Source organism: Bos grunniens, chromosome 11, assembly GCF_055505025.1.
Source record: "Bos grunniens cultivar Pamir isolate PY7600 chromosome 11, Bosgru_T2T1.0, whole genome shotgun sequence".
Taxonomy (NCBI): domain Eukaryota; kingdom Metazoa; phylum Chordata; class Mammalia; order Artiodactyla; family Bovidae; genus Bos; species Bos grunniens.
In genome coordinates, this window is record NC_141175.1 from 41,177,896 (window position 1) to 41,201,960 (window position 24,065).

At 35.5% G+C, this 24,065-nt stretch overlaps 1 protein-coding gene across 1 annotated transcript in view; it reads left to right on the top strand.

Annotated features, from left to right (window-relative positions):
- PPP3R1 (protein phosphatase 3 regulatory subunit B, alpha) overlaps positions 1–24,065 on the top strand; it is a 63,918-nt gene that overhangs the window by 31,175 nt on the left and 8,678 nt on the right. Inside the window, exons 2-3 of the mRNA XM_086326293.1 lie at positions 6,845–6,884; positions 23,128–23,304. Coding sequence (XP_086182419.1) covers positions 6,845–6,884; positions 23,128–23,304 — 217 coding nt within the window. The remainder of the gene's footprint in view (positions 1–6,844; positions 6,885–23,127; positions 23,305–24,065) is intronic.

Consider the following 24,065-nt stretch of genomic DNA (forward strand, 5'->3'; position numbering starts at 1 on the left):
CTCACATCTTGACACTTTAAGATCAAAGTAACTCTAAACAAAATGAGATAAAAGAGATCCAAAAATATTTGCATTTCTTTGCCAGAAAATTTCTTTAGAAAATATTCTAGTGTTCTTACTGATTTTTATGTATACCAAAATTGTAATCATAATCATTTTTTTTTAATGCTGAGTAGCATAGATTTAAGGGGAAAGTTAGAATCCGTCCAAGTGTCTATATCTGTTGAAAAACAAATTTGTTAACTTCTCACAAATCAGTTTTTTTCTAGGATAAAGTCAGACCATTTTAATAACTTCTAAAATATGCTCCTCATTCTCAGAAGTATGACAGGTATTAAACCTTTTTTATAATCCCTCAGTTTATAATTCCCCAAGGACTCTGTGGATTTTTTTCAGTTTGTTTTCTTCCTGTTGTTCAGACTGGATAATTTCTTTTCCTCTGTCTACCAGTTTACTGATTCTTGTCTCTGTCTGCTCTATTCTGTTGAGTTTACTCACTGTATTACTGTATCAGTTATTGTTTTTCAGTTCTAAAGTTGCTATTTGGTGGTTCTTTGTATCTTTTATTTCTTTATTGAGGTTTTCTCTTTTATGTTTCATGTATCAGTTGCTTTCCTTGAAGGGACAGGCTCACTGTTCAACACACTGATGCTTAAAAGTCCACCTAAACCAAATTCCTTAAGCTATGTAGATTTTTATATGTACCTATAAAACTCTTCCTTCAATAAAGTTAGGATAATGTTAAACCTGGCAAGGGATATAAGAACATAGTAATTGTTGTCTTCACGGACTTTAAAATCTGAAAGTGAATCTGAAAGTGAAGTGAAAGTGAAAGTTGCTCAGTCGTTTCCGACTCTTTGTGACCCCGTGGACTGCAGCATGCTGGGCTTCCCTGTTCTTCACCAACTCCTGGAGCTTGCTCAAACTCATGCCCATTGACTTGGTGATGCCATCCAACCATCTTGTCCTCTGCTGCCCTTTTCTCCTTTTGCCGTCAATCTTTCCCAGCATCAGGGTTTTTTCCAAAGTCAGTTCTTCGCATCAGGTGGCCAAAGTATTGAAGTTTCAGCTTTAGTATCGGTCCTTCCAATGAATATTCAGGACTGATTTCCTTGAGGATTGACTGGTTTGATCTTTTGGCAGTCCATGGGACTCTCAAGAGTCTTCTCCAGCACCACAGTTCAAATATTGTTAAGGAGTTTTGTATCCATGGACATGAAATACTGGAGAATAGTTTTTTTGTTTTTTTTTTTTGTAATGTAGTTGTCTGCTTTTCCTGTCAAGGCAGTGCTGGCCCCATAAAATGAGTTAGGAACTATTTCTTCTGCTTTCTAAATGAATTTGTATGTTTTTGGACTTTGAACGTATGATAGAATTGACCAGTGAAGGCATCAGGTCTTTAGTTTTTTTGTTAAAGGTATTTTTTTTCCCCCTCAAATTCAATTTAATAACAATAGATCTGTTCAACTTACCTCTTTTTTTCTCTTGAATCAGTTTTGGTAGATTCAGTTTTTCAAGAAACTTGTCCATTTCAGCTGAGTTAAACATTTTATTTTCATATCTTTTTTTAATATACACTTATTTTTCTTTTAATGTGTATAGGATCTGTAGTGATTTGCTTGGGGTGTTATTTATTGACCTTTTCCAAAAAATAAAGTTTTGATTTTACTGATTTTTGTTTCTGTTTGTCTACTTCCTAGTTCATTAATTTCTGTTTTTAGTTTTCTCTTTCTCCCCTTGCCTTGGGTTTAATTTATTCTTTTTCTGGCTTTTAAAGGTGGGAACAAATTTTGCATTTTAGACTTCTCTTCTAGTAGTACTTTCCTCAAAAGACTACTTAACCTGTAGCCTTTAAATTCTGATCAGTTCAGCTTTCACTCTGTTCAAAATATTTTTATTTCTCTCATCATTTCTTCTGTGACTTTTGGGTTATTTAGAATTTTGTTGTTTATTTTCAGATATTTGAATGTTTCCAGATACCTTTGTTTAATTCCATTGTAATGAGAAAATATATTCTGTATGATTTCAGTCCTCTATTAAGACCTTTTTTTTTTTTTTTTTTTTGAGACTCAGAATAATGTCTATCTTCATGAATGTTCATGTGCACTAGAATAGAGTATTTTGTTGTTTTAGGACATCTTGGTTGATACTGTGTTATTCTGATCTTCCATAATTGTGTTTACTTTATCCTTTGGTCTGCTTGTGTTCTGTCAGTTACAGTGAGAGAAATGTTAAAATCTGCAAATATGATTGTCTGTTTCCTTTCGGTTCTCTGTGTTTCACACATTTAATTTTGAAGCTGTTATTAAGCATACAGTTGGCTCTTAAACATGTGTTTGAACTGTGTGAGTCTACTAATACAGGGATTTTTTTTTTTTTTTTTTCCAACAAATATTGTAGTACTCCATGATCAAAGTGAATCCATGGATTAGGGTATCTATGCAAGTCCTGGAACCAATCCCCTGTGATTACTGTGGGATCAGTACATAGGAAAAGGTTCTGGGACCCAGTTACAATGAGTTTTTCCCTACACAACTACAAAATTCTTGGATACCAGGTGTCCTACAATTCAACTCAATTCATCTAGAGATAGCATGAGATTCCACAGGTTAAGGGCTCAGACCTACAAGATTGCCTCCACTCCTCCCCCACCCTCCCGTTAGATGGGAATTCCAAGTCCAGGTTGTTCCTTGAGGTTCTGACCAACCAGTTATAGATTGGAGGTTCCAACAACCCCTGCCTTGAGTTTGGTTAGTTTACTAGTGCATCTCAGAACTCAAAACATTTTACTTACTAGACCACTGGCTAATTATAGAAGGCTGTAACTCAGGAACAGCCAGATGGAAGAGGGACATGGGAAGGCGTGTGGAGCTTCCATGCTGTTCCAGGTGCTTCCAAACCCAGAAGGGGTCTCCAGCCCCTATTTTTGTTATTTTTTCTGGAAGCTTCATTATATAGAAGCCTTATATAGAAGCATTATTTGGCATGATTGTTAAACCACTCACCAGTGGTGGTTGAGTTCAGTCTCCAGCCCAGATTAAATCATCAGCCGTTGGTGAGTGGGTTTTTTTTTAATGGGTAATTCTGGCTGTGCTGGGTCTTCACTGCTTTGTGCGAGTTTTCTCTAGTTAGGGCGAGCAGGGGCTACTCTTTGCTGTGGTGTGCCAGCTTCCCATCGGGGTGGTTTCTCTTATTTCAGAGCATGGGCTTTAGGATGTGCGGGCTTCAGTAGCTGTGGCGCATGGGCTCAGTTGCCCTGCAGCATATGGAATCTTCCCAGACCAGGGATTGAACCCATGTCCCCTGCGTTGGCAGGCAGATTCTTACCCACTGCACCACCAGGGAAGTCCCTGGTGAGTGGTTTAACCCCCAGCCCATTTCTATTCCCCAGAGGCTGGAGGGTGGGGCTGAAAGGTCCAGTCTCTAATCACATGATTGGTTCCCCTGGCCACCAGCCCCTGTCCTTGGTCCTTTCCCATAGTCATGTCATTAATATAGCAAAAGAAATCTCGATAGCTCTCCTCACTTAAAACATTCTAAGGAGTTCTTATGCTAGAAATGAATGAGGACCAAGGATATTTCTCATTACATATCACAGTATATTTAAGATTGTTACATCTTTCTAAATGAATTGACTTTTTTAAGGTTATGAAATAATTCTCTTTATCACTGGTTATATTTCTTGTTCTGAACTCTACATTGTCCATTATTGCTAGCCACTGTATCTTTCTTTTGATTATTGCTTTTATGGTATATCTCTTTCTTTCAACCTATCTGAAAAGTAGGCTTCTTGTATATAGTTGTATATTCTTTTAATTGGAGTTATTAGGCCATTTATATTAAACATAATATAATTCTCAGAATGCTTGAATTTAAATCTAATTTGTTAGTTACTATTTTTTTCTCATTTGATTTTTGATCCTTGCTTCCTGTTTATCTACCTTTTTTTGGATTGTTTTTATGATTCCATTTTATTTTTTTTTTATTATAAAGTATTGCTCTAGGGTTTACAATATGCATCTTCATCATGCTCTACCTTCAAATAATGTAATGTTTCCCTTGTAGTATAAGATCTTGACAAATATATTAATTTTTTACATTTTTCTTGGTTACACGTCTTATTTCTACACGTTATATACTCTATAGTACATTGTTATGTTTGTGTTAAATAGTGAAAGTTACATTTGAAAGACATTTAAAAATGAGGAAAATGTATATTTTTCTTAATTTTTGGGTATCTTGGAAAGACATTTTACCTTAGTATTAAATATTTAGGGAGGGTGGGATGATTTGGGAGAATGGCATTGAAACATGTATAATATCATATATGAAACAAGTCGCCAGTCCAGGTTTGATGCACGATACCGGATGCTTGGAGCTGGTGCACTGGGACGACCTAGAGGGATGGTATGAGGAGGGAGGAGGGAGGAGGGTTCAGGATGGGGAACACATGTATACCTGTGGCGGATTCATTTTGATATATGGCAAAACCAATACAATATTGTAAAGTTAAAAAATAAAATCTTAAAAAAATATTTGGAAGATACCTTTCTGGGTATAAAATTAGACAGGTTAAGGTTGAAGTAAGTTTAGGAGAGAGGTGAAGCATTCATTGTTGATGGAAAAGCCCTGAGAAACCCAGCCAGATTGATCCTTGGGTCTTGTGATTGCTTAGAAGGAAGTGATACAGGCAGAGAGGATGGATGGTACCATTTATAAAGAAGTGATAATACTGTGAAGGTCAGTGGGCTGGAGAAACAAGGACCTGGTTTCTAAGTCCTCCCTGAGACTACTACATAACCCTTTTGCCTTCACTTATGAAACAATTACATTTTAACATTTAAACAACATTTTAAAAAGTTACATCATTTTAAAAACACCTCACAGTGACAGTGTAAGGATCACTATACTTTTTTGGCACCCCACTCCAGTACTCTTGCCTGGAAAATCCCATGGATGGAGGGCCTGGTGGGCTGTAGTCCATGGGGTCGCTAAGAGTCGGACACGATTGAGCGACTTCACTTTGACTTTTCACTTTCATGCATTGGAGAAGGAAATGGCAACCCACTCCAGTGTTCTTGCCTGGAGAATCCCAGGGACGGTGGAGCCTCGTGGGCTGCCGTCTATGGGGTCGCACAGAGTCAGACATGACTGAAGCGACTTAGCAGCAGCAGCATACTTTTTTGAGATCCTCATAAGAAACATACTTAATTGTAAGGTAGAGTGGAATTTTTAAATATGTGAGACAGAGATAAGAATCATGGTAAGAATCTTAAGGTTAATTGAATAAAATGCAAAATAAATAGAACTCTTCTCTCTGCTCATTAATAATGTCATTTTTTTAATCAATGTTTGCTACTTCTGTCTCTGTTTTGATATATATTTGATGTTTAAATTGACCTAAAATTAGACTAACCAGTTAAATAAGCTTCTATAATTTTCAAGGAAAAGATTGTTGGCAAGATAAGAATTACAGATGCTAATTTACTGATAAACTTTGCTTAGACCTTATGTTTACTCAGAATACTTTCAGACCTTACGTTTACTCAGAATACTTTGAAGAGTTTAAAAGCTAGTTTGCAAGATTAAAATGATATTTCTCATTTCAGACTGTATTCAGTAACTTCTTGGAATACTTTGGTATATTCAAATATTTAAGTGTTAATCCTGTTGTACACTGCCTGCTAGACAGGGTCACAATTAGATAGCTGGAATATAGGATGCAAGGTATACTCAGTTTTATTGCTGAACTTTAAAAATTCAATTTGTATTACTTTTAAGTTCTGTTGACTTTTTCAAAAATTTTCTTAATCATTTTTACTTCACGTGAGCCTGTTACACTTGGAATTTTTACCGTTTTAGATTCAGAGCTACTCCAGGTGGCGCTAGTGATAAAGAACCCTGCCAGTGCAGGGGGCATAAGAGATGTGGGTTCGATACCTGGGTCAGGAAGATCCCCTGGAGTAGCAAATGGCAACCCACTCCAGTGTTCTTGCCTGGGGAATCCCATGGACAAGAGGACCCAGGAGGGCTACAGTCCACAGGGTCACAAAGAGTTGGACATGACTGAAGCAACTTAGCACTCGTGCACACACATACCTGGTTCTATTATTAATCAAATGGCCTGATTTTCACCAACTTACTTGACCTCTGTGTACCAAGTCATCAAGAATTGTTAAATGTAGGCCTTGGATCAGGTCTGTAGTTTTTCTTCAGCACTTTTTTCCTTAAATAAAATTTTAAGTTAGGAATCCAGGTAAATTGTATTAACTTAGAGTTTATCCATGAGATAAGACTTCTCCTGAAAAAAAAAAACTGGAGCTCAAGTGGCTGGCTGTCTTACACTGGACCTACCTTCCTATTATTTTTCCTATTTTAGTTGCATAGCATATAGAAAATTCAGTTTCAATGCAGGTATAAAAGGTAACAGATTTTTCTTAGCAACTTTGAAGTCTCAGTAAACTCTTCAATTAAAGAGAGATGGCAGAAGAAGCTTTATTCTGAACTCTACCCAAAAATGAGTTCATCCAGCAAGACAAGTTAGAGCATTGACAGTCTGTAAAAATTTGATATACAGTATGTTTAGGGTGTTAAAAATATGTAAAATAAATTTTAATCAAATGTTTTTATGTCTTAAGTGACAGAGCTACAGCTCAGGCCTGTTTGATGCAAGAGCCCTTTCATCATATTGTATAATTTTTTAAAATAAAAAAAATATTTATAGTCTAGCCACATTTGTTTATGGCTATTGCTCAATGTTTCATGACTCAAAATACTCAAGTTCAATCTTCTAAATACATTTGTGCCAATTTTGTGACTAACTATTATTATTTCTTTTCTCCAGGGAAATGAGGCAAGTTATCCTTTGGAAATGTGCTCACACTGTAAGTGAAATATTCTTATCAAGAATTTCTTTTATTTTCACATCTTTGTATATGTACGTATATAAATCGTAAACCTCTTTGTATTTGTATGGCAAAGTTGGTTCTTAGCCATTTTAAATGGTTAATGAATTTGACTTAGAGTCTTTCTGGGTTACCAGAATAGTGAAAGATATTTTTTTTATAGATCTCTTTACTATTAGTGTCTGCACTGTGTTGTAATTACAAATTGACCCTCAAATTTCAGTGGCTTAACCCAATAGAAGTTTTCAGATTAAAAAAGCTTCAAGTAAACAATTTATTTAGCCTGTGGCTATGTAAAATCAATGCTTATTGGAGGCACAACTCTGGTAGACTAAGCAGCTATTGCATAAGACCTTTCTGGGGAGAATGAGGAGTATAAGAAGTGTGAGTGGGCTGGTTATTTCTGACTATACTGGAGAATATAAAGAACATGGTGGTCTTACAAATTCTTGATTCAAGGATCAGAGGACCAGGGAGCTTAAATAAAAATCACAAGGTCTCTTGCGTGGAAGTACGATGATTAGGGAAGAAGGGAGATCATGGGAATTGGAATGGGGACCCTTGGTAAATTTAGATACAATCCTGAGGTTCCAGAATTCCCAAACTCTTCTGAACCTTCCTTGCCTTTTCTGCCATCCCTGTGTGATGAAGTTGGTCATACCTTGTTTGGAGTCAACTTACTTTGCAATGAGGTTTGTCTTATTAAAACTATTTTCCCATTGTTCATCATTTCTTCAGTCTCCTTTCTTTTCTCAAAACAGTTGTCAGTCCATGGGGTTGCAAAGACTTGGACACGACTGAGCGACTGACACTTCTTTTCACTTTTCCTTATCATCAGCACCTTTGCTTTCTTTTGCTTTCTGGTTAAATGCTCTTACATCACCTCTTTTCTTGACTGACTTCATTGTCTTTCAGATCTCAGCATAAATGTCCCCTCTTTGGAGATATTTTCTCTTTTTCTACTCTCTTCAGTCTCTCTAACAAGGATAGTACCCTGTTTATTTTCTTTATAGCAGTTACCATAAGCTTAAATTACTTGTTTATTAATACATTGTACTCCATTTTATTTTCTATTTTGTAACTTCTACAATTAAAAAAAATTTTTTGTGGTGACACTCTGACCAATTACCCATAATTTGGCCATCTCTACTGCTATTTACATTTTATTTCACTGTTTGCTCCCCAGCTTTCCCTTATGAAGTTCTTACATAACTTTGATCATACATAGCTGTATATTTCTCTCTTAAACATGAAGGTAAAATGTTGTATCCAGTGTATTGTTAGAATAGACCAAAACCACAACTAATCATGACTGTCTAGACCAGAGGTTGGTAAACTACTACTTACCAACAGTTCTGTTGATAAAGTTTTATTGGAACACTGCCATGCCCATTCGTTCACATATTGTCTATGGCTATTTTTGTCTGACCTGTGAAATGTGGTCAAGGTAGAGTAACTTAACAGACTAGTGCTCCAAGTGTTACCTCGATCTATAATTCTTGTCCATGCCATAGTTAATATGTCAGTTATATAGTTTCTTTAGAAATCTGCTCAAAATTGTACCTTGCCACTTCCTGTTCAGCTTGAGCCTATGGTGTAGTCATTCCTCCTGTTGCTAGTGGGCTAAGAATGGGTTATAGAAGCCTGCAATTAATTAGGATTCAGGCTGCAAATAGAGTTGGGGGTGGCTGTGGGGAGTACGACTCTGAAAGGTATGAGGGAGGTTAGTTTTTGTTTCTTGATCAGGGAGCAGAGGTTGTCCTAAGGGGACAGGACATCCCGGGTTCTAACCTTCTGCTCTCTCTGTAAATCTGGGACTGAGGGTCATTTACCTGATTGCGGAGAAAAACGTACCAGGGCAAAACGCAAGATGGTGTTCCCTTTAGTGTATCCAAGATGTTGAAAGCCAAGTTTTTTTTAAAATAGTATTTGAAATAGATTTCATACACTGTTAAAGTTGTTTCTTTCAGTTTTATCCTCAGAACTAAGTCTTCTTTCTTCTGACTTCATCTGTGCTCTGAGGAGGCTTGAACCTTGTCACTAAAGATCTGTACTTGTCAATGATTGTTCAACTAGATGAGTCTGTCTGAATTCTTCTGTCATCCAGTAAAAATGTAGTCTTCCTCGAACTTCCTAGTTGGTTCACTAGAATATAATATATTTTATACATGATTTGGATGAATTTGAATTTATCCACATTAAAACCACAACTTTTCCCCCACCCACACACTGTAGTAAGTCTTTTTTTGCTCATTTTCAAAACTTTATTAATGAGAGAGCTTAGTGTTATTTGTAAACAGCTCTTACCATGTATAGTGTTAACACCAATCCTTGAGACACTTGACTTTACACTCTTCCCTGTTCAGCTTGTGCCTTTTTTTCCCTTTTAAAACCTAGCTCAGGTCTGTGTTCTCTGGGAGACCTTCCGTAGTCCTCTCACGTCATCAGTAGTTACTGTCTCTTTTGCTCTTTTAGTATTTAAATTGTACTGCAAAAGGTAGTAAGATTCTAAATTATATACTGTAAAGTACTGTTTATAATCTTGTGTGTGACACAAGATAAGTACCCACAGAGTGCTTACAGTCTAGCAACTAGGAGAAAGAGAAATGCATTTTTTTCCCCAGTGGAAATAAACCATTATGAGCAATAAAAGCAAAGGCTCCAAGAGGGGAAATTACCATTGATTAAGAAAATTAAGAAAAGCTTCATGTAAAGGGTAATGTTTGAAATTGTTTTTTGAAATATGCATAAGATTTGAATGCTGATTAATTGTTATATCTGTCTGGTCATTTGCCTCTTTCAGTCTGTAAATTCCGTCCAGATCTTTGACATTTTATCTAACCCCATGCATTATTCTTTCTAGCACCCTACTTTTAATCAGTGACTTAATGCTAATGCGTTAAGAAATGCTTAAGAAAACTTGAGGCCATTTCAAAGTGTTAACCTCATTACCTCCTCACTCCATCACCCCGCTGCCTGCCACACACAGAAACTTTCCCATTCTCTTAGTCAGACTTAATAGCTCTTTGCTTTCAATGTCAAAGTTTGGGTTATCTCCCTTATTCAAGGTCAGCCTCTGCACTTGTGCTTTTGGTCTCATTCCCCTCACCTCTCGGACCTTATTTTTTTAGTTTTCTTTCCATTTTTACCTATGTCTGCAGCTTCATTTTTCATCAGTTTACATAGTCAGCTCCCCTTTGATCCTGTTCCTGCATGTATCTCCCAGTTTTTCTCCCTTCTCTGTCATATTTGAGCTTTGCAAGAGTATATACAGTGATATCCATTTCCTTATTTCTGTTAATTCCTTTGCTTGCTCAGATCTGGCTTTCATCTCCTACTTTTATTGAAACTGTTACTATTAAGGTCACCTTCATTTTATTGACACAGTGCCCCATTGCTAAATCCGATGGAGTAAAAAAAACCTGTAAAATCATTTGTGGTATTTGAGGAAATTTGAACACTGATTATTTACTGTCAGGGAAGTAATTAGTAATAATTACTGTTTTAGTTAGAAGAATATTTTAGAGATAGATGGTAAATACTGAACAGACATGGACATGGTACTACTATGTCTGGGATTTGCTCTAAAATACTTGAAGTGGATTATAAGTAAGATTTTTAATGTGTTAATGATTGAAACTGGGTGATGGGTATGTGGGATTCATTATGAGTCTCTCAATCTTTATATTTGTCTAAAGTTCCCTTTATATGTATTTTTTTAATAAGTGAAAAAAAGTGGAAAATAACTGAGTAATATCAAGGAGAAATTATTATTTAAGTATAGATAAGTATGGCCTGCAACACAACTAGCTTTAATAATAATAAGAGGTGGTTAAGCTCATTTTCACCACTGAAAGAATTGAGGTGTTAACAATAGAAGCGGAAGTGTGATGCCTGGCAAAGAGCAGATGCTGAATAAGTATCTGTTGACTGAATAAGCTAGTAGGAGCTCAGTGCTGGGTTGTATAGACAGCTAGTTGGATAATTTTAAAGGCTGTATCTTTTGAAAAACCCAGTAGTTAACCAGTCACTCCATTTGTTTTCATAAATAATGACAAATACTTACATGGCATTTAACACATACCAGGCACTGATCTAAGCACATCACATAAATTTACTTTGTAACCTTCACAATAGTCTCATGAAAGAAGTGTTGTTACTTTTCTCATTGTATAGATGAAAAAACAGAGACATCAGTAATTGACCTAAGATCACGCAGCAGCAGGTAAAGTAACAAAGCTGTGATTTATATCAAGCAGTCATGTTCCAGAGTTGTATCTTTAATCAATACTGTACAGCCTCTCTTATAGTAACTCTTACCAGATTAATGTTGTTTGTCTACATGAATGATTTTATGGAAAAATCGGACTTGTCTAAGATATATTTAGGTATTCTGATTTTGTGTGTCTCTTAATGTCTCTTAATTCAGTATTTGATTTTTGTTGAATTAAATTATTCTTGGCCATTGTGACTTTGTTCTTTCTGTTGGCTAACCTGTCTGGAGAAGGAAATGTATACTCTGTTGGGGTGATTTGGTCAAAGACCGTGGTTGTAACTTGGCATGATAACTTGGAAAAATGGCTGAGTACAAGATCCTAGATTAGATAGTTTAGCAGAGGGCTCGATTGGAGCACAGGTGGAAGTGAGTGGAAAGTCAGATTCAACTAATTTTTTTTTACTGTTGATAAAACCAGTATAACTCTGAATAATTTTAATAAAATTGGTAAATGTAAGGCCTGTTTTGTAGATTGAATGCAGTTGAAAGACTAAAAAAGTCTTTTATCTGAAGAGATTTCTCAGTTTTCTTTTGTTAGACGGTGACCCAAGAGGAGCTTGGCAGGCTCTGAAGGAACATTTCCCTTTGCATAATGAACTATCTGTAGAAACCTTGAAGACACCTTTAGCCACTAGGACACTGCTCTCGTTTTAAGTCAACAGTCTCATATTTAAGTGGTTTTGTTTCTGGTTTGAATATTTCTGCTCACAGTCAGATTGTCTCAGGGAGGTTTACATGTTCATATTCTTTACTTAGACTTGGATGTTTCTTTGTTTTGAAAACAAAACTTTTTCACAGAAAAAGTTAATCTAAAGTTAATTTGATTTCCTCTTTCACTTCTGCATTCCTTTATGTTTCCTTTCTTATATGGACTAGTCTAACTCACTATAATTTTTCAGTGTTGTGTATTCTATATCTTCTTTTTTTTTCTTTTTCTTTTTATTGTTTTTTTTGGTTTTTTATTTTTTATTTATTTATTTTTTTCTTATTTTATTTAGTGTTGTGTATTCTAAAGAGTAATATCTGGTTTACTCCCAAATCATTCATCAAGACTCCATCAGCCATGATTATCAGTTGCTTAGCGATCCTGAATTCTACTATATTTCACTTAGTCCACTGAGAATTGCTTACATTCTCTTTGTTTCAGTAAAGTTTTATTGCTGAGTAATAAAGTATAGTGCACGAACTTGAACACCTAGGCTTGAATTTGCTACCTTGTTTTGTAGTTACAGTACCTTAAAAAAAAAAGAAAATCCCTGGATGATCTGCTATATTCTAAATATTTCGGATTTTTATGTGAATAGTCTTAAGAAGAATGAAGTGCTACCTCTGTCTTCTTTATCTGTACTGTCAGATTTTGGCATCGTGGTAGCACTTGCACATTTTTAGTTTTTGCAGGGAAAGTCGATGGCATGTAGTAATTTGAGAGTCTACCACAAATTTGAATCGTTTTGTAGCTGGTATGTAGAAGACAGTTGCATCAGCTGGTGAGAAAACCTATCTAGGCATTTAGCAAAACTGTAAATTCTTGGATCTTTCTCAGAATATTAGAGCAAAAGATATGGAAAAATATGCAAGGAACTTGGGGAACAATACAGAATGTAATAGCATCTGCCTAAAAGACATCTCAAAAGATGTAGTAGATAAAACAGAAGCAAAAATAACCAGTGCATTAGTAGGAGAAAATTTTCTTCATCTGGAAAATCATATCTTCTGATTGGAAAAGCATTCTCATAGTTGGGAAGTTTAGATTAAAAGAGGTCTATATTTGGTGTTAACCTCTTTTGTAATTTTAGAAGTCCAAAAGCAAAAAAGAAAACCCTAGAAGCTGCTCGACAGGGAAAAGTTTGGCCTCAAAAAAATGAGAGTCTGCTGGCATTGGAATTCTTAGCAGCAGCAATAGGTATTAGAAAACAATAGGGCAGTTAATTCAAAGTTCTGAGTTCCTAAATCCAGAATTTGATATAAATCAAATGATTACTCAGGTGAGAGATCAAACTAAAGACATTTCCAGAAATTTAAGGACTTGGCAAAATTTACCTTTCATGAGTTCTTAAATATGCACCCAGAAAAGTGAAATAGAAGTTAGAGAAAAAAGGAAGAAACAAGATCCAAGAAACTAAATCTCTTAAGACACCAGTGAAAATCCCAGGATAACAGCTCTGCCAGGGGGCCTGGAAAGCAGGTGGTTCAAATTAGAGCAAGAAGCCAGAACTGTCTGTGGAAGACATCATCAAGAAAAAAGTAAAAGCCATTACATAAATTGTATGCTGGAATTTCTTAGTGTTAACATAAAAAGCAAGTCAATAAGAAAAAAAAAAGCAGAGACTGTGGTTGCAGTATGCAGTATTACATTTTTGGTAATAAACCAGATTGAGCTCTGGAGCAGCCACAAATAAGTCTTTTGACTGATTGGTCCTGAAAGTAAAAGAAGACTTTTGAATATGCTTGATTTTGTGAAAATACTGTATTTTGGCGGGAGTTGGTGGTGGGGAGTGATACAGTGCTAAAGAAAAGGACAGCTAGCATATTCAAGCACAACATATCATAGAAATAGATAAAAGGAAAGCTTGGAGAATGTGGTATAATGAATTAGGGTTGGATTTGATTTACAAAACAATGGAAATCATTGAGAGCCACATCTTTTGAATAAGGTATGTTACTGACATACACAGTATACTTAGGTTAAAAGAAAAAAGAATATGACTTTTAAAAAATTAATTATTTTTAATTGGAGGATAATTACCTTATAGTGTTGTGTTGGTTTCTGCCATACATCAACATGAAACAGCCATAGGTATATATATGTCTTCTTCCCTCTTGAACCTCCCTCCTAAGAGTACGACTTATAAGCCAAGTTATTGATAACTTAGAAAACTTGAAGATGTGTTATCTGACCTTATAATATATGCTTTTTCATTAACTTATTGCATATTTTTATTTGAACCACAGTGTAAATAAACAAAAGGAGGAAAAACAATAGCAATACAAACACCTTCAGCAGGAAAACCAGTTGGAGAACATCTTAGAAATATGTTTTTTGGTTTTTATCTACCTGCAGTGTGGAAATACTGTCATTATTCCCTTTTCTCCACACTTGGCCCAAGAGTTTGACAGGTTGAGTTGAGGAACAGCAATATTTAGTATCTCTTAGCCCAATATTCCGTGTTAACTCTTCTGGTGGAACTAACAAGGAAAAGAAATTATAAAGTATTTCAAGAAATCCCTTTATCCAGCTTTTACCATCAAGCTTTTCAGATTAAGCAGTTTTACTTAACTCTCTGGGTCTTTTTTTCTCATCTGGAGTTTTTCATTTCCAAGGTTTCTTCCAGCTTTTTGCATTACATGGCTTTTCTATGACAGATTTTCTTCTGAAACTCAGTAAGCTCTGAAAATTCTAAGAATGTTTTTTTGGATTAAGTGTGTAGCTTCTTTTGTGACATCTTTGGATAGTATTCATTTGCCTTGTGAATTTTGATGTGGTGGATCATTTTTGACTGTGTCCTTATGTAAAGTAGAAGTTAGTGTTACATAGTGTTCACATTTTGAAGGAGCGTTCTAGAAGAAAGAAAGGAAACAGTTTCCAGTATTAGTAATGAAAAGGCCGAAGTCACTTACAGTCCCTATACATGTTAAGAGAATAACAAGGCAACTTTATAAACAGTCTTATTCCAGTAAGTTCTACACCTTGGATGAAAAAGACAAATTCCTTGAAAAACAAATACAGGCAGACCTCTTTTTATTGTATTTCACTTTAGCATGCTTGCAGTATTGCATACGTTTTCATTATTATTGTTATATTTGTTATGGGGATTGTGATCAGTGATCTTTGATGTTTCTGTTATGACCTGCCAAAGGCTCAGATAATAGCACTTCTTAGCAATAAACTATTTGTAGGTTTTTTTTTTACATAATGCTATTGCATACTTAATAGAATACAGAATAGAGTAAACATATTGATAACTTTTATATATGCATTGCAAAACCAAAAAATCATGTGACTTGCTCTTTTTGCAATAGTCTAGAACCAAATCTGTGATATCTTGAAGATATACCTGTTCCTAAAACTGACCCAAAAGGGAATAGAAAATCTTAATAGCATTATATCTATTAATGAAATTGAATTTTTTCTCACAAGGAAATCTCCAGGGCCAAGATGGCTTTACTGGTAAATTCTACCAAACATTTAATGGGCGGGGGAAGGGGGGAGCGAAAGTCATAATCTAGAATCCTTCAGAAAATAGAAGCTAGCATTACACCAATAGCAATACCAAAGATGAAGCACAAGCTGGAATCAAGATTGCCAGGAGAAATATCAATAACCTCAGATATGCAGATGACACCACCCTTATGGCAGCAAGTGAAGAACTGAAGAGCCTCTTGATGAAAGTGAAAGTGGAGAGTGAAAAAGTTGGCTTAAAGTTCAACATTCAGAAAACTAAGATCATGGCATCCAGTCCCATCACTTCATGGCAGATAGATGGGAAAACAGTGGAAACAGTGACTGACTTTATTTTTGGGGGCTCCAGAATCACTTCAGATGGTGATTGTAGCCATGAAATTAAAAGACGCTTTACTCCTTGGAAGGAAAGTTATGACCAACCTAGATAGCATATTCAAAAGCAGAGACATTACTTTGCCAACAAAGGTCTGTCTGTTCAAGGATATGGTTTTTCCATTGGTCATGTGTGGATGTGAGAGTTGGACTATAAAGAAAGCTGAGCGCCACAGAATTGATGGCTTTGAACTGTGGTGTTGGAGAAGACTCTTGAGAGTCCCTTGGACTGCAAGGAGATCCAACCAGTCCATCCTAAAGGAGATCAGTCCTGGGTGTTCATTGGAAGGACTGATGCTAAAGCTGAAACTCCAGTACGTTGGCCACCTGATGCGAAGAGCTGCCTCATTTGAAAAAAGACCCTGATGTTGGGAAAGATTGAAGGCAAGAGAAGAAGAGGATGACAGAAGTTGAGATGCTTAGATGGCATCACCGACTCAATGGACATGAGTTTGGGTAAACTCTGGGAGTTGGTGATGGACAGGGAGGCCTGGCGTGCTGCGGTTCAAGGGGTCACAAAGAGTCAGACACCACTGAGCAACTGAACTGAACTGAATACCAAAGATGCTATAGAAAACTATAGACCTGTATTCACCATGAACATAGATGCAAAAATCCTTAAACATTTTTAAGTCACATAAATGTGTAAAAAGGACAGTAAAGCATGATCAAGTGGAGTTTATCCCAGGAGTATGATTTTAACTTAAGAAAATCAATGTGATTCACTATATTGACATAATAAGAGGAAAAAAATCTCAGTAGGTGTAGCAGAGTATTTGTTTGAAGAGTTCAGTACCCATTAATGGTAAATACTTTCGGTAAATTAAGAGCAGAAAGGAATTTTCTCAACCTGATAAAGGGCACCTACAAAAAAAAACCTACAGCTAACGTCATACTTATTTAATGATAAAAGATTGAATGCTTTCCATGTAAGATTGGGGGAAAAAAGCAGATTTTCACTCTAATTGTAGACAAACTTGTACTAGAAGTTCTAGCCAGTACATTAAGTCCAGAAGAAGAAATAAAATATGTAAGTGAAAGTCGCTCAGTCATTTTGGACTCTTTATGACCCTATGGGCTATACAGTGCATAGAATTCTCCAGGCCAGAATGCTGTAGTGGCTAGCCTTTCCTTTCTCCAGGGGATCTTTCCAACCCAAGGATCAAGCCTCGGTCTTATGCATTGCAGGCAGATTCTTTACCAGCAGAGCCACAAGGGAAACCCGAAATAAAATGTATTCAGATTGAAAAGGCAGGAGTAAAATTGTCTTTATTCTAGGATGACATGGTTGTGTTTGTAGTAAATCCTGTTACCAGAAATAAGAAGTGAGTTTAGCAAGATTGTAGGCTACAAGGACAGTATACAAAAACCAGTGGAATTTCTATATAATAGCAGTGAGCAATTGAAAAAAATGAAATTAATAAGAATACTATTTATAGTAGAATAAAAACATTGGGATATGCAAGTATAAATTTAATCAACTAGATGTTAAGATCTGTACATTGAACTATGAAACATCACTGAGAGGAAACTTACAAATACCTAAATAAATGGAAGGAGGTACCATATTCCTAGATTGGAAGACTTTGATACTCTCAAGGTATTGGTTTGACTCAGATTGATCTGTAGAGTTAAGACAATCTCAATCAAATTTTCAGCAGGGTTTTAATAAAAACTACCAAATAATTATTAATTCTATATAGAAAAATCACAGGTCTTAGAAGAGCCAGCACAGTTTTGGAAAGGGACAAGAAAGTGTGAGGACAGTGTCCCCTGATTTAGAGACTTACTATGAAACATAAAACTATGGTGTTGACATAAGATAGATAAGCAAATCTAGAGGGTATAAACCCCTGTATGTTTTTATTCACTTGATTTTTTAAAACATTTTTTAATTGGATATTTTACATGTAACATTTTGTGAATTTAAGGTACAATTTGTTGATTTGTATAGTTAATTGGTTTTTGACAAAAACATTGAAGATACCATTGTAAGGGGAGCCTTTTAAACAAATAGCTGGAATGAAAGTTTACCCTTAACTTATATACAGAAAACATTTAGTCATAAATTTAAACCATAAAAGCTACAACTATGGAACTTCCAGAAGAAAACATCAGCCAAAATCTTATTATAGGCAGAGATTTTTAGTTGATCTGCGAAATGTGAATCATTAAAGAAAAAAATGGGTCTCATCAAAATTGAAAGTTTTTACTCTTTAAAGGCAGTTTACAAGCGGCATATAAAGCTGCCTTTTTAAAAAGTAAAAGAAGATACTTGAAATACCTCTACCTGACAAAGGACTTGTACCATCAGTCTAAAAAGAGAATCACACAACTTTTAAAAGACAACCAGACAGTGAAGAATCCTCCTGCGATGCAGGAGACCCGGGTTCAGTCCCTGGGTTGGGAAGATCCCCTGGAAAAGGGAATGGCTACCCACTCCAGTATTCTTGCCTGGAGCATTCCATGGATGGAGGCCTGGGAGGCTCATGGGGTTGCAGAGTCAGACATGACTGAGCAACTAACATTTTCCCTTTCACATTTAAAGAGATAAAGGATTTGAAGTCACGTAACAAATGAAGATATATGAGTTGCTAATAATCACATGAAAAAAGATCCTCAAGATGATTAATCCTCAGAGAAACTGAGGTTAAAACTATAATCACATACTGCTGCCATCCACCAGAATGGCTCAGCTTAAAAAGACTCAAAATACTATGATCTGGCAAGGAGGTAGAGAGAGCCCTTGGAATTCTCAGGTAGTGCTGATGGGAGTGTCAAATGGCACACCCACTTTGGAAAACTTCTTAACAGTTTCTAAAAGTCAGACATGTGCTTACCCTATGATCCAGCAATTCCAGGAAAACATTTGTTTACACAAAGATTAAGTATATTCTTAGAAGCTTTATTCCTAATAGTTTCAGATAGGAAATAATAGGAATGTCTATTAAAGATGAACACTTAAACTGGGAAGTATTCATACAATGGAATATATATACTACTCTGCCGTAAAAAAGAAGAAACTACTGACATATGAACCAACCTGATTAATGTCAGAAACTTGATGAGAAAAAGAAGACGTCAAAAACTTAATGAGAAAAAGAAGAGTACATACGTCTGATTACATTTACATGAAATTCTAGACAGAATTTAGTTACAGAAAGCAAATCAGTGGTTGCCTGGAGTTGTGGTGGGGAGCTAAGTGGGGTGTGTTTGTGATTGATTGAAAGGGACCCAAGGAAACATTTGGAAGATAGACATGTGCTTTTCGTCTCGATTGCAGCACTACTTCCATAGGTGTATCAGTTCAGTTCAGTTCAGTCGCTCATTCGTGTCCGAATCTTTGCGACCCCATGAATTGCAGCATGCCAGACCTCCCTGTCCATCACCAACTCCCGGAGTTCACCCAGACTCACGTCCATCGAGTCGGTGATGCCATCCAGCCATCTCATCCTCTGTCGTCCCCTTCTTCTCCTGCCCTCAGTCCCTCCCAGCATCAGGGTCTTTTCCGGTGAGTCAACTCTTCACATGAGGTGGCCAGAGTATTAGAGTTTCAGCCTCAGCATCATTCCTTCCAATGAGCACCCAGGACTGGTCTCCTTTAGGATGGACTGGTTGGATCTCCTTGCAGTCCAAGGGACTCTCAAGAGTCTTCTCCAACACCACAGTTCAAAAGCATCAATTCTTCGGTGCTCAGCATTCTTCACAGTGCAAATCTCACATCCTTACATGACCACTGGAAAAACCATAGCCTTGACTAGACGGACCTTTGTTGGCAAAGTAATGTCACTGCTTTTGAATATGCTATCTAGGTTGGTCATAACTTTGCTTCCAAGGAGTAAGCGTCTTAATTTCATGGTTGGAATCACCATCTGCAGTGATTCCCAGAGTTGGTTTAAAATTTCTTTTTAGCATTTTATTTACAACTTGATAATCCTTTTGTTGGTGCTGATGTCTTGTTTTTGTATATTTGATAATTAATATTTTAAAGTCGGCTTCCCTCATAGCTCAGTCGGTAAAGAATCTGCCTGCAATGCAGGGAACCCAGGTTTGAAAGTATGTAATAATTTAATCTAGAAACATCAAAAGCACATATTTCATGTTGCTTTAGAAAATTGTGATATACCCCCTAAAATCTAAATATTTTAAAAGTGGTTGAAAGTTTTTCACTTGTAAGAAAAAGACACAGTACAAATGTCCATATTTCATAATACACCTTTTTGATTCTCTTTCAGTATTAATAGGGAGTTTTCTTTGTTTTGTTTCATTGTCAAACTGTTCTGTGCAGAACATAAATATTAGACTGTTAGTCTATAGAGAAGGTCATTATAAAATTAGGTGTGTATTTTGAAGCTGCTTCAGTTCAGTTCATTACAGTCGCTCAGTTGTATCCGACTCTTTGTGACCCGGTGGACTGCAGCACACCAGGCTTCCCTGTCCATCACCAATTCCCAGAGCTTACTCAAACTCATGTCCATTGAGTCAGTGATGCCATCTAACCATCTCATCCTCTGTTGTCCCCTTCTCTTCCCACCTTCAATCTTTCTCAGCATCAGGGTCTTTTCAAATAAGTCAGTACCTAGCATCAGGTAGCCAAAATATCGGAGTTGCACCTTCATCATCAGTCCTTCCAATGAATTTTCAGGACTGATTTCCTTTAGGATGGACTGGTTGAATCTCCTTGCAGTCCAAGGGACTCTGAAGAGTCTTTTCCAACACAACAGTTCGAAAACATCAATTCTTCAATGCTCAGCTTTCTTTATAGTCCATGGAGCTGCTTATGAAGGTTTTTATCTGTAATGTTCTCTTCTGCGCCCCCTGGTGGTTTTGATTTCTTATTTGGGATAACATTGGAAATACAGTCATTACTCTTATAGACTGAATTTTACAGAAGACTTTAAAACTTTTAAACTAGTCTTTATGTTGAAAACCTACCCAATAGCTTCTATTGACAATACTGTAAGGCTTTAATCATATGGTAGTCTTTTTTTGACAGTTAACAACCTAGTTAATAACGAGGGAACAAATTATTAAGCAATACCACAGAAATAAAATTTTACAAACAAGACCTACCTAAGATGGTGCTAAATTTAGATCAGAGTTTGAGGAGAAAATAGGATATTTGAATAGTCTCGAGTACTCCTCCCACTATTTTTCGATGCAAAGGGAAAAATAGTAGATTTATAGTGGAGAAATCTGACAGAAACCCCTCTGGCCACCCTTGACAATGATGAAGTCAGAAGGGCACATTATTTCTACTGTATTCTTGCCCCAAATGCATTCTAATCATGAAAAAAAAAAAACCCAGCAATTCATGCTGGAGGACATTTTACAAAATACTGGATCAAAAGTTTCAAAGTTATGAAAGACAAGATAAAAATTGAGTTGTCACAAATTGGAGGAGACTTAAGGAAAAATTACCAAGAAGTTGCAAAAATAATAGAAGTCTCAGTTATCACACACCCAGCTGCTTCTGATGTTAACATTTCACAGACTTGAAATGCAATTATTGTTATCAAAATCGAGAAATTAATCATTGTTACAACATTGTAAGCTCTATATTTTAGTGGGAAAAAAAGGGGACTTTGAAAAATTTTTTCTTTTCCAAGATTCTGTTCAGGATACCACGTCACATTTGGTTGTTTCTTTGAAAATAACTATTATTGTTCGAAGGATTTGATAGACTTGCTTTGTTTTTAAGTCATTAACAAACCAATAGGTAATAAATTATTTATAAAGTGGCTGTTAGAATTTTTTGAAGGACTAGTTTTTTGTTCATTACTATTATACAAATTTTGAGAATTGGCTAAAATTTGAGGAAAGTTTGTTTTTCTACCATTCTGCTTATTTCTTTTCCTTTACATTCTGAGAAACCTCAAAACCACCTAACAGTGAAGTAGCAGCTTAGTGTGTGCGCGCGCGCGCGCCTGTGTGTGTGTGTGTTTAGTAATAACAGTGCTTGAAGGCCTACATCTCTTTGCTACTGTTGGGAATCTCTTATATTCTTCTTTCTAAATGAGAAAAATATATATATATATAATAAATTGTTGGTATTTCTTTATCTGAGACAATGATGAATAGATAAGCAACCTTCTATGTATTAATATTATATATTCTTTAGTGTTATTATGTCCAATTAGAAATACTCATTTAAACTTAGAGTAGCATCATGAGATCTCTGAAAGCAACTTCTTAATTATTTTATGTGTTAATACTAATAAGATTCTTGAAATAACTTCTTTAAATAAGTAACCATCTAGATTGCACATTTATTCCTGAGTATATTCAAGGGTGCATTGATCTGGGTAAGGTCTCAATAATTTAATTTGGTTCCTTTCTGTGTTAACATTCCATAGTAGTAGCTGTATTTTAGAAACTCAGACTAAAAGATCTGTTTTTAATATCTTAATTTTTAGAGGCATACATATTTATGATTATAAGATTATCTGTTATAATACTTTGTATAGTATAGTTTAAATTAAATATGTAGGAACTTTGAACTACTAGAAAAGATAGTTCCTCCCAGAGGTATCCTTACAAAAAGTGGAAAAATAGCATGAGTCTCAACTTGGCAAAACATGAAAAACAGTATCTCTGAGTCACAAGATGAGTCAAAAGGGTGAGGTTTGTTTGCTTTTCCTTGTTCATCTGTTTTAAAGGGAGTGTGATTCCAAGTAGCTGAAAAAAATCTTCGATGAAAGATGGTGCCAAAAGTTGGAATTCTTTATATTTAGAAGTACATATCTGAAACATTCAGTGGTGTTGCCAGGATGGATTTGATCTGTGCCTAACTGTTAGGAGATTGGTAATAACTGTAAATGAAAAGTAACCTTTAAAAATATTTAACTTTTATTAATTTTTTTCTTAAAATTTAATTAAAAATTTAAAAGTGCTGGGTTTTATTTGTTCATACTTGCGAAGAATGATCTTTAGACGAATATTCAAGAAGCTGGCAGCATTGGAGGGAGACTTTGAATATTGAACTGTATTCAAACCTTGTTCAGATTTTGAACCATGAACTGTTAGAAATAAACTAAATTAAAATTTGAAAAGAGAAATGAAAATCAGAGTGCCTGGTGTACATAGCAGAGATTGATTTAGTCCACCTGATATGAACCACCTGACTTTCATGATCAGCTTAGCATTGTCAATCCTGTAATATCTTGGTACTCAGCATACAGTTGGTTGTATGTTATGGCGGGTGCAGACAAGCAAAGAGGTAACGAAAAAAATTTCATGATATATTTTCTTTGTTATAAGAAGTTAGTCCATAGTATGTTCAACTCTAAATTAAATTGAAAATTAAACTATTGGATAACTGCTGAATTTTTTCTTGTAGTTATCATACAATCATTTGGTAAATCGTGCTGCTCCTTTTTGTTTGTTTTTAGTTGATGCAGATGAAATTAAAAGGCTAGGAAAGAGATTTAAGAAGCTCGATTTGGACAATTCTGGTTCTTTGAGTGTGGAAGAGTTCATGTCTCTACCTGAGTTACAACAGAATCCCTTAGTACAGCGAGTAATAGATATATTCGACACAGATGGGAATGGAGAAGTAGACTTTAAAGGTAAGAAAGTACTTTTAGTTAAACTGCAAGTTAGATAATCTATGAATAGTCTTACATTTCTATGTACAAAAATGTCTGGAAAGTTGATTTTTTCTTGAATGTCCTTGAGTACTGGTTTTCTTATAATAGTAGATTGTTAAAACTTAAAAGTCTGTGATATATGAACTTTAATAAACTAATAAGACCTTGTACTTTTTGGGACATAAATGATCGAAGTGTTCTTTTAGGTAATCTAAAAAATGGGATTTAGTATTTCTTTTGTTGTTAGAAAATTTTAGAGAAACTTAAAATATTAGAAGCCACATTTTTAAAAAACTGTTTTTTAAAAGAATGAGACTTTAACAATAAGTCAGCAATAAAAAAAAAAGCTGAAGTCAGAAGGATATGCGTATTATCATAGAAGGGATTAATTTAGTTAATCTAGATTTTACAAAGACAGTAGTGCTTTTGCTAATGTCAGCCATTTGATTCTACACTTTAAATAAACCTTTCATTTCATCAGGAAGTCAACAGTTTTTGTTATTTTCATTTGAAGAAGTGAATTGTCCAAGTGAAGGGGGTCTAAACTGGTTGTGATTTAGTGTTCAGCAGCAGTGAAGAAAAATGACCATTTGTTACGAAACTTCAAACAGTTTATGTAAATGATTATGAATTTTGGAACGAGAAACCTCCCAATTTTTTCTGCTAAACGATTTAAATATTTTTAAGCCCTCTTATATAGTCATATTCTAAGAATATAGAGTTAAATAGCTTAAAGAATA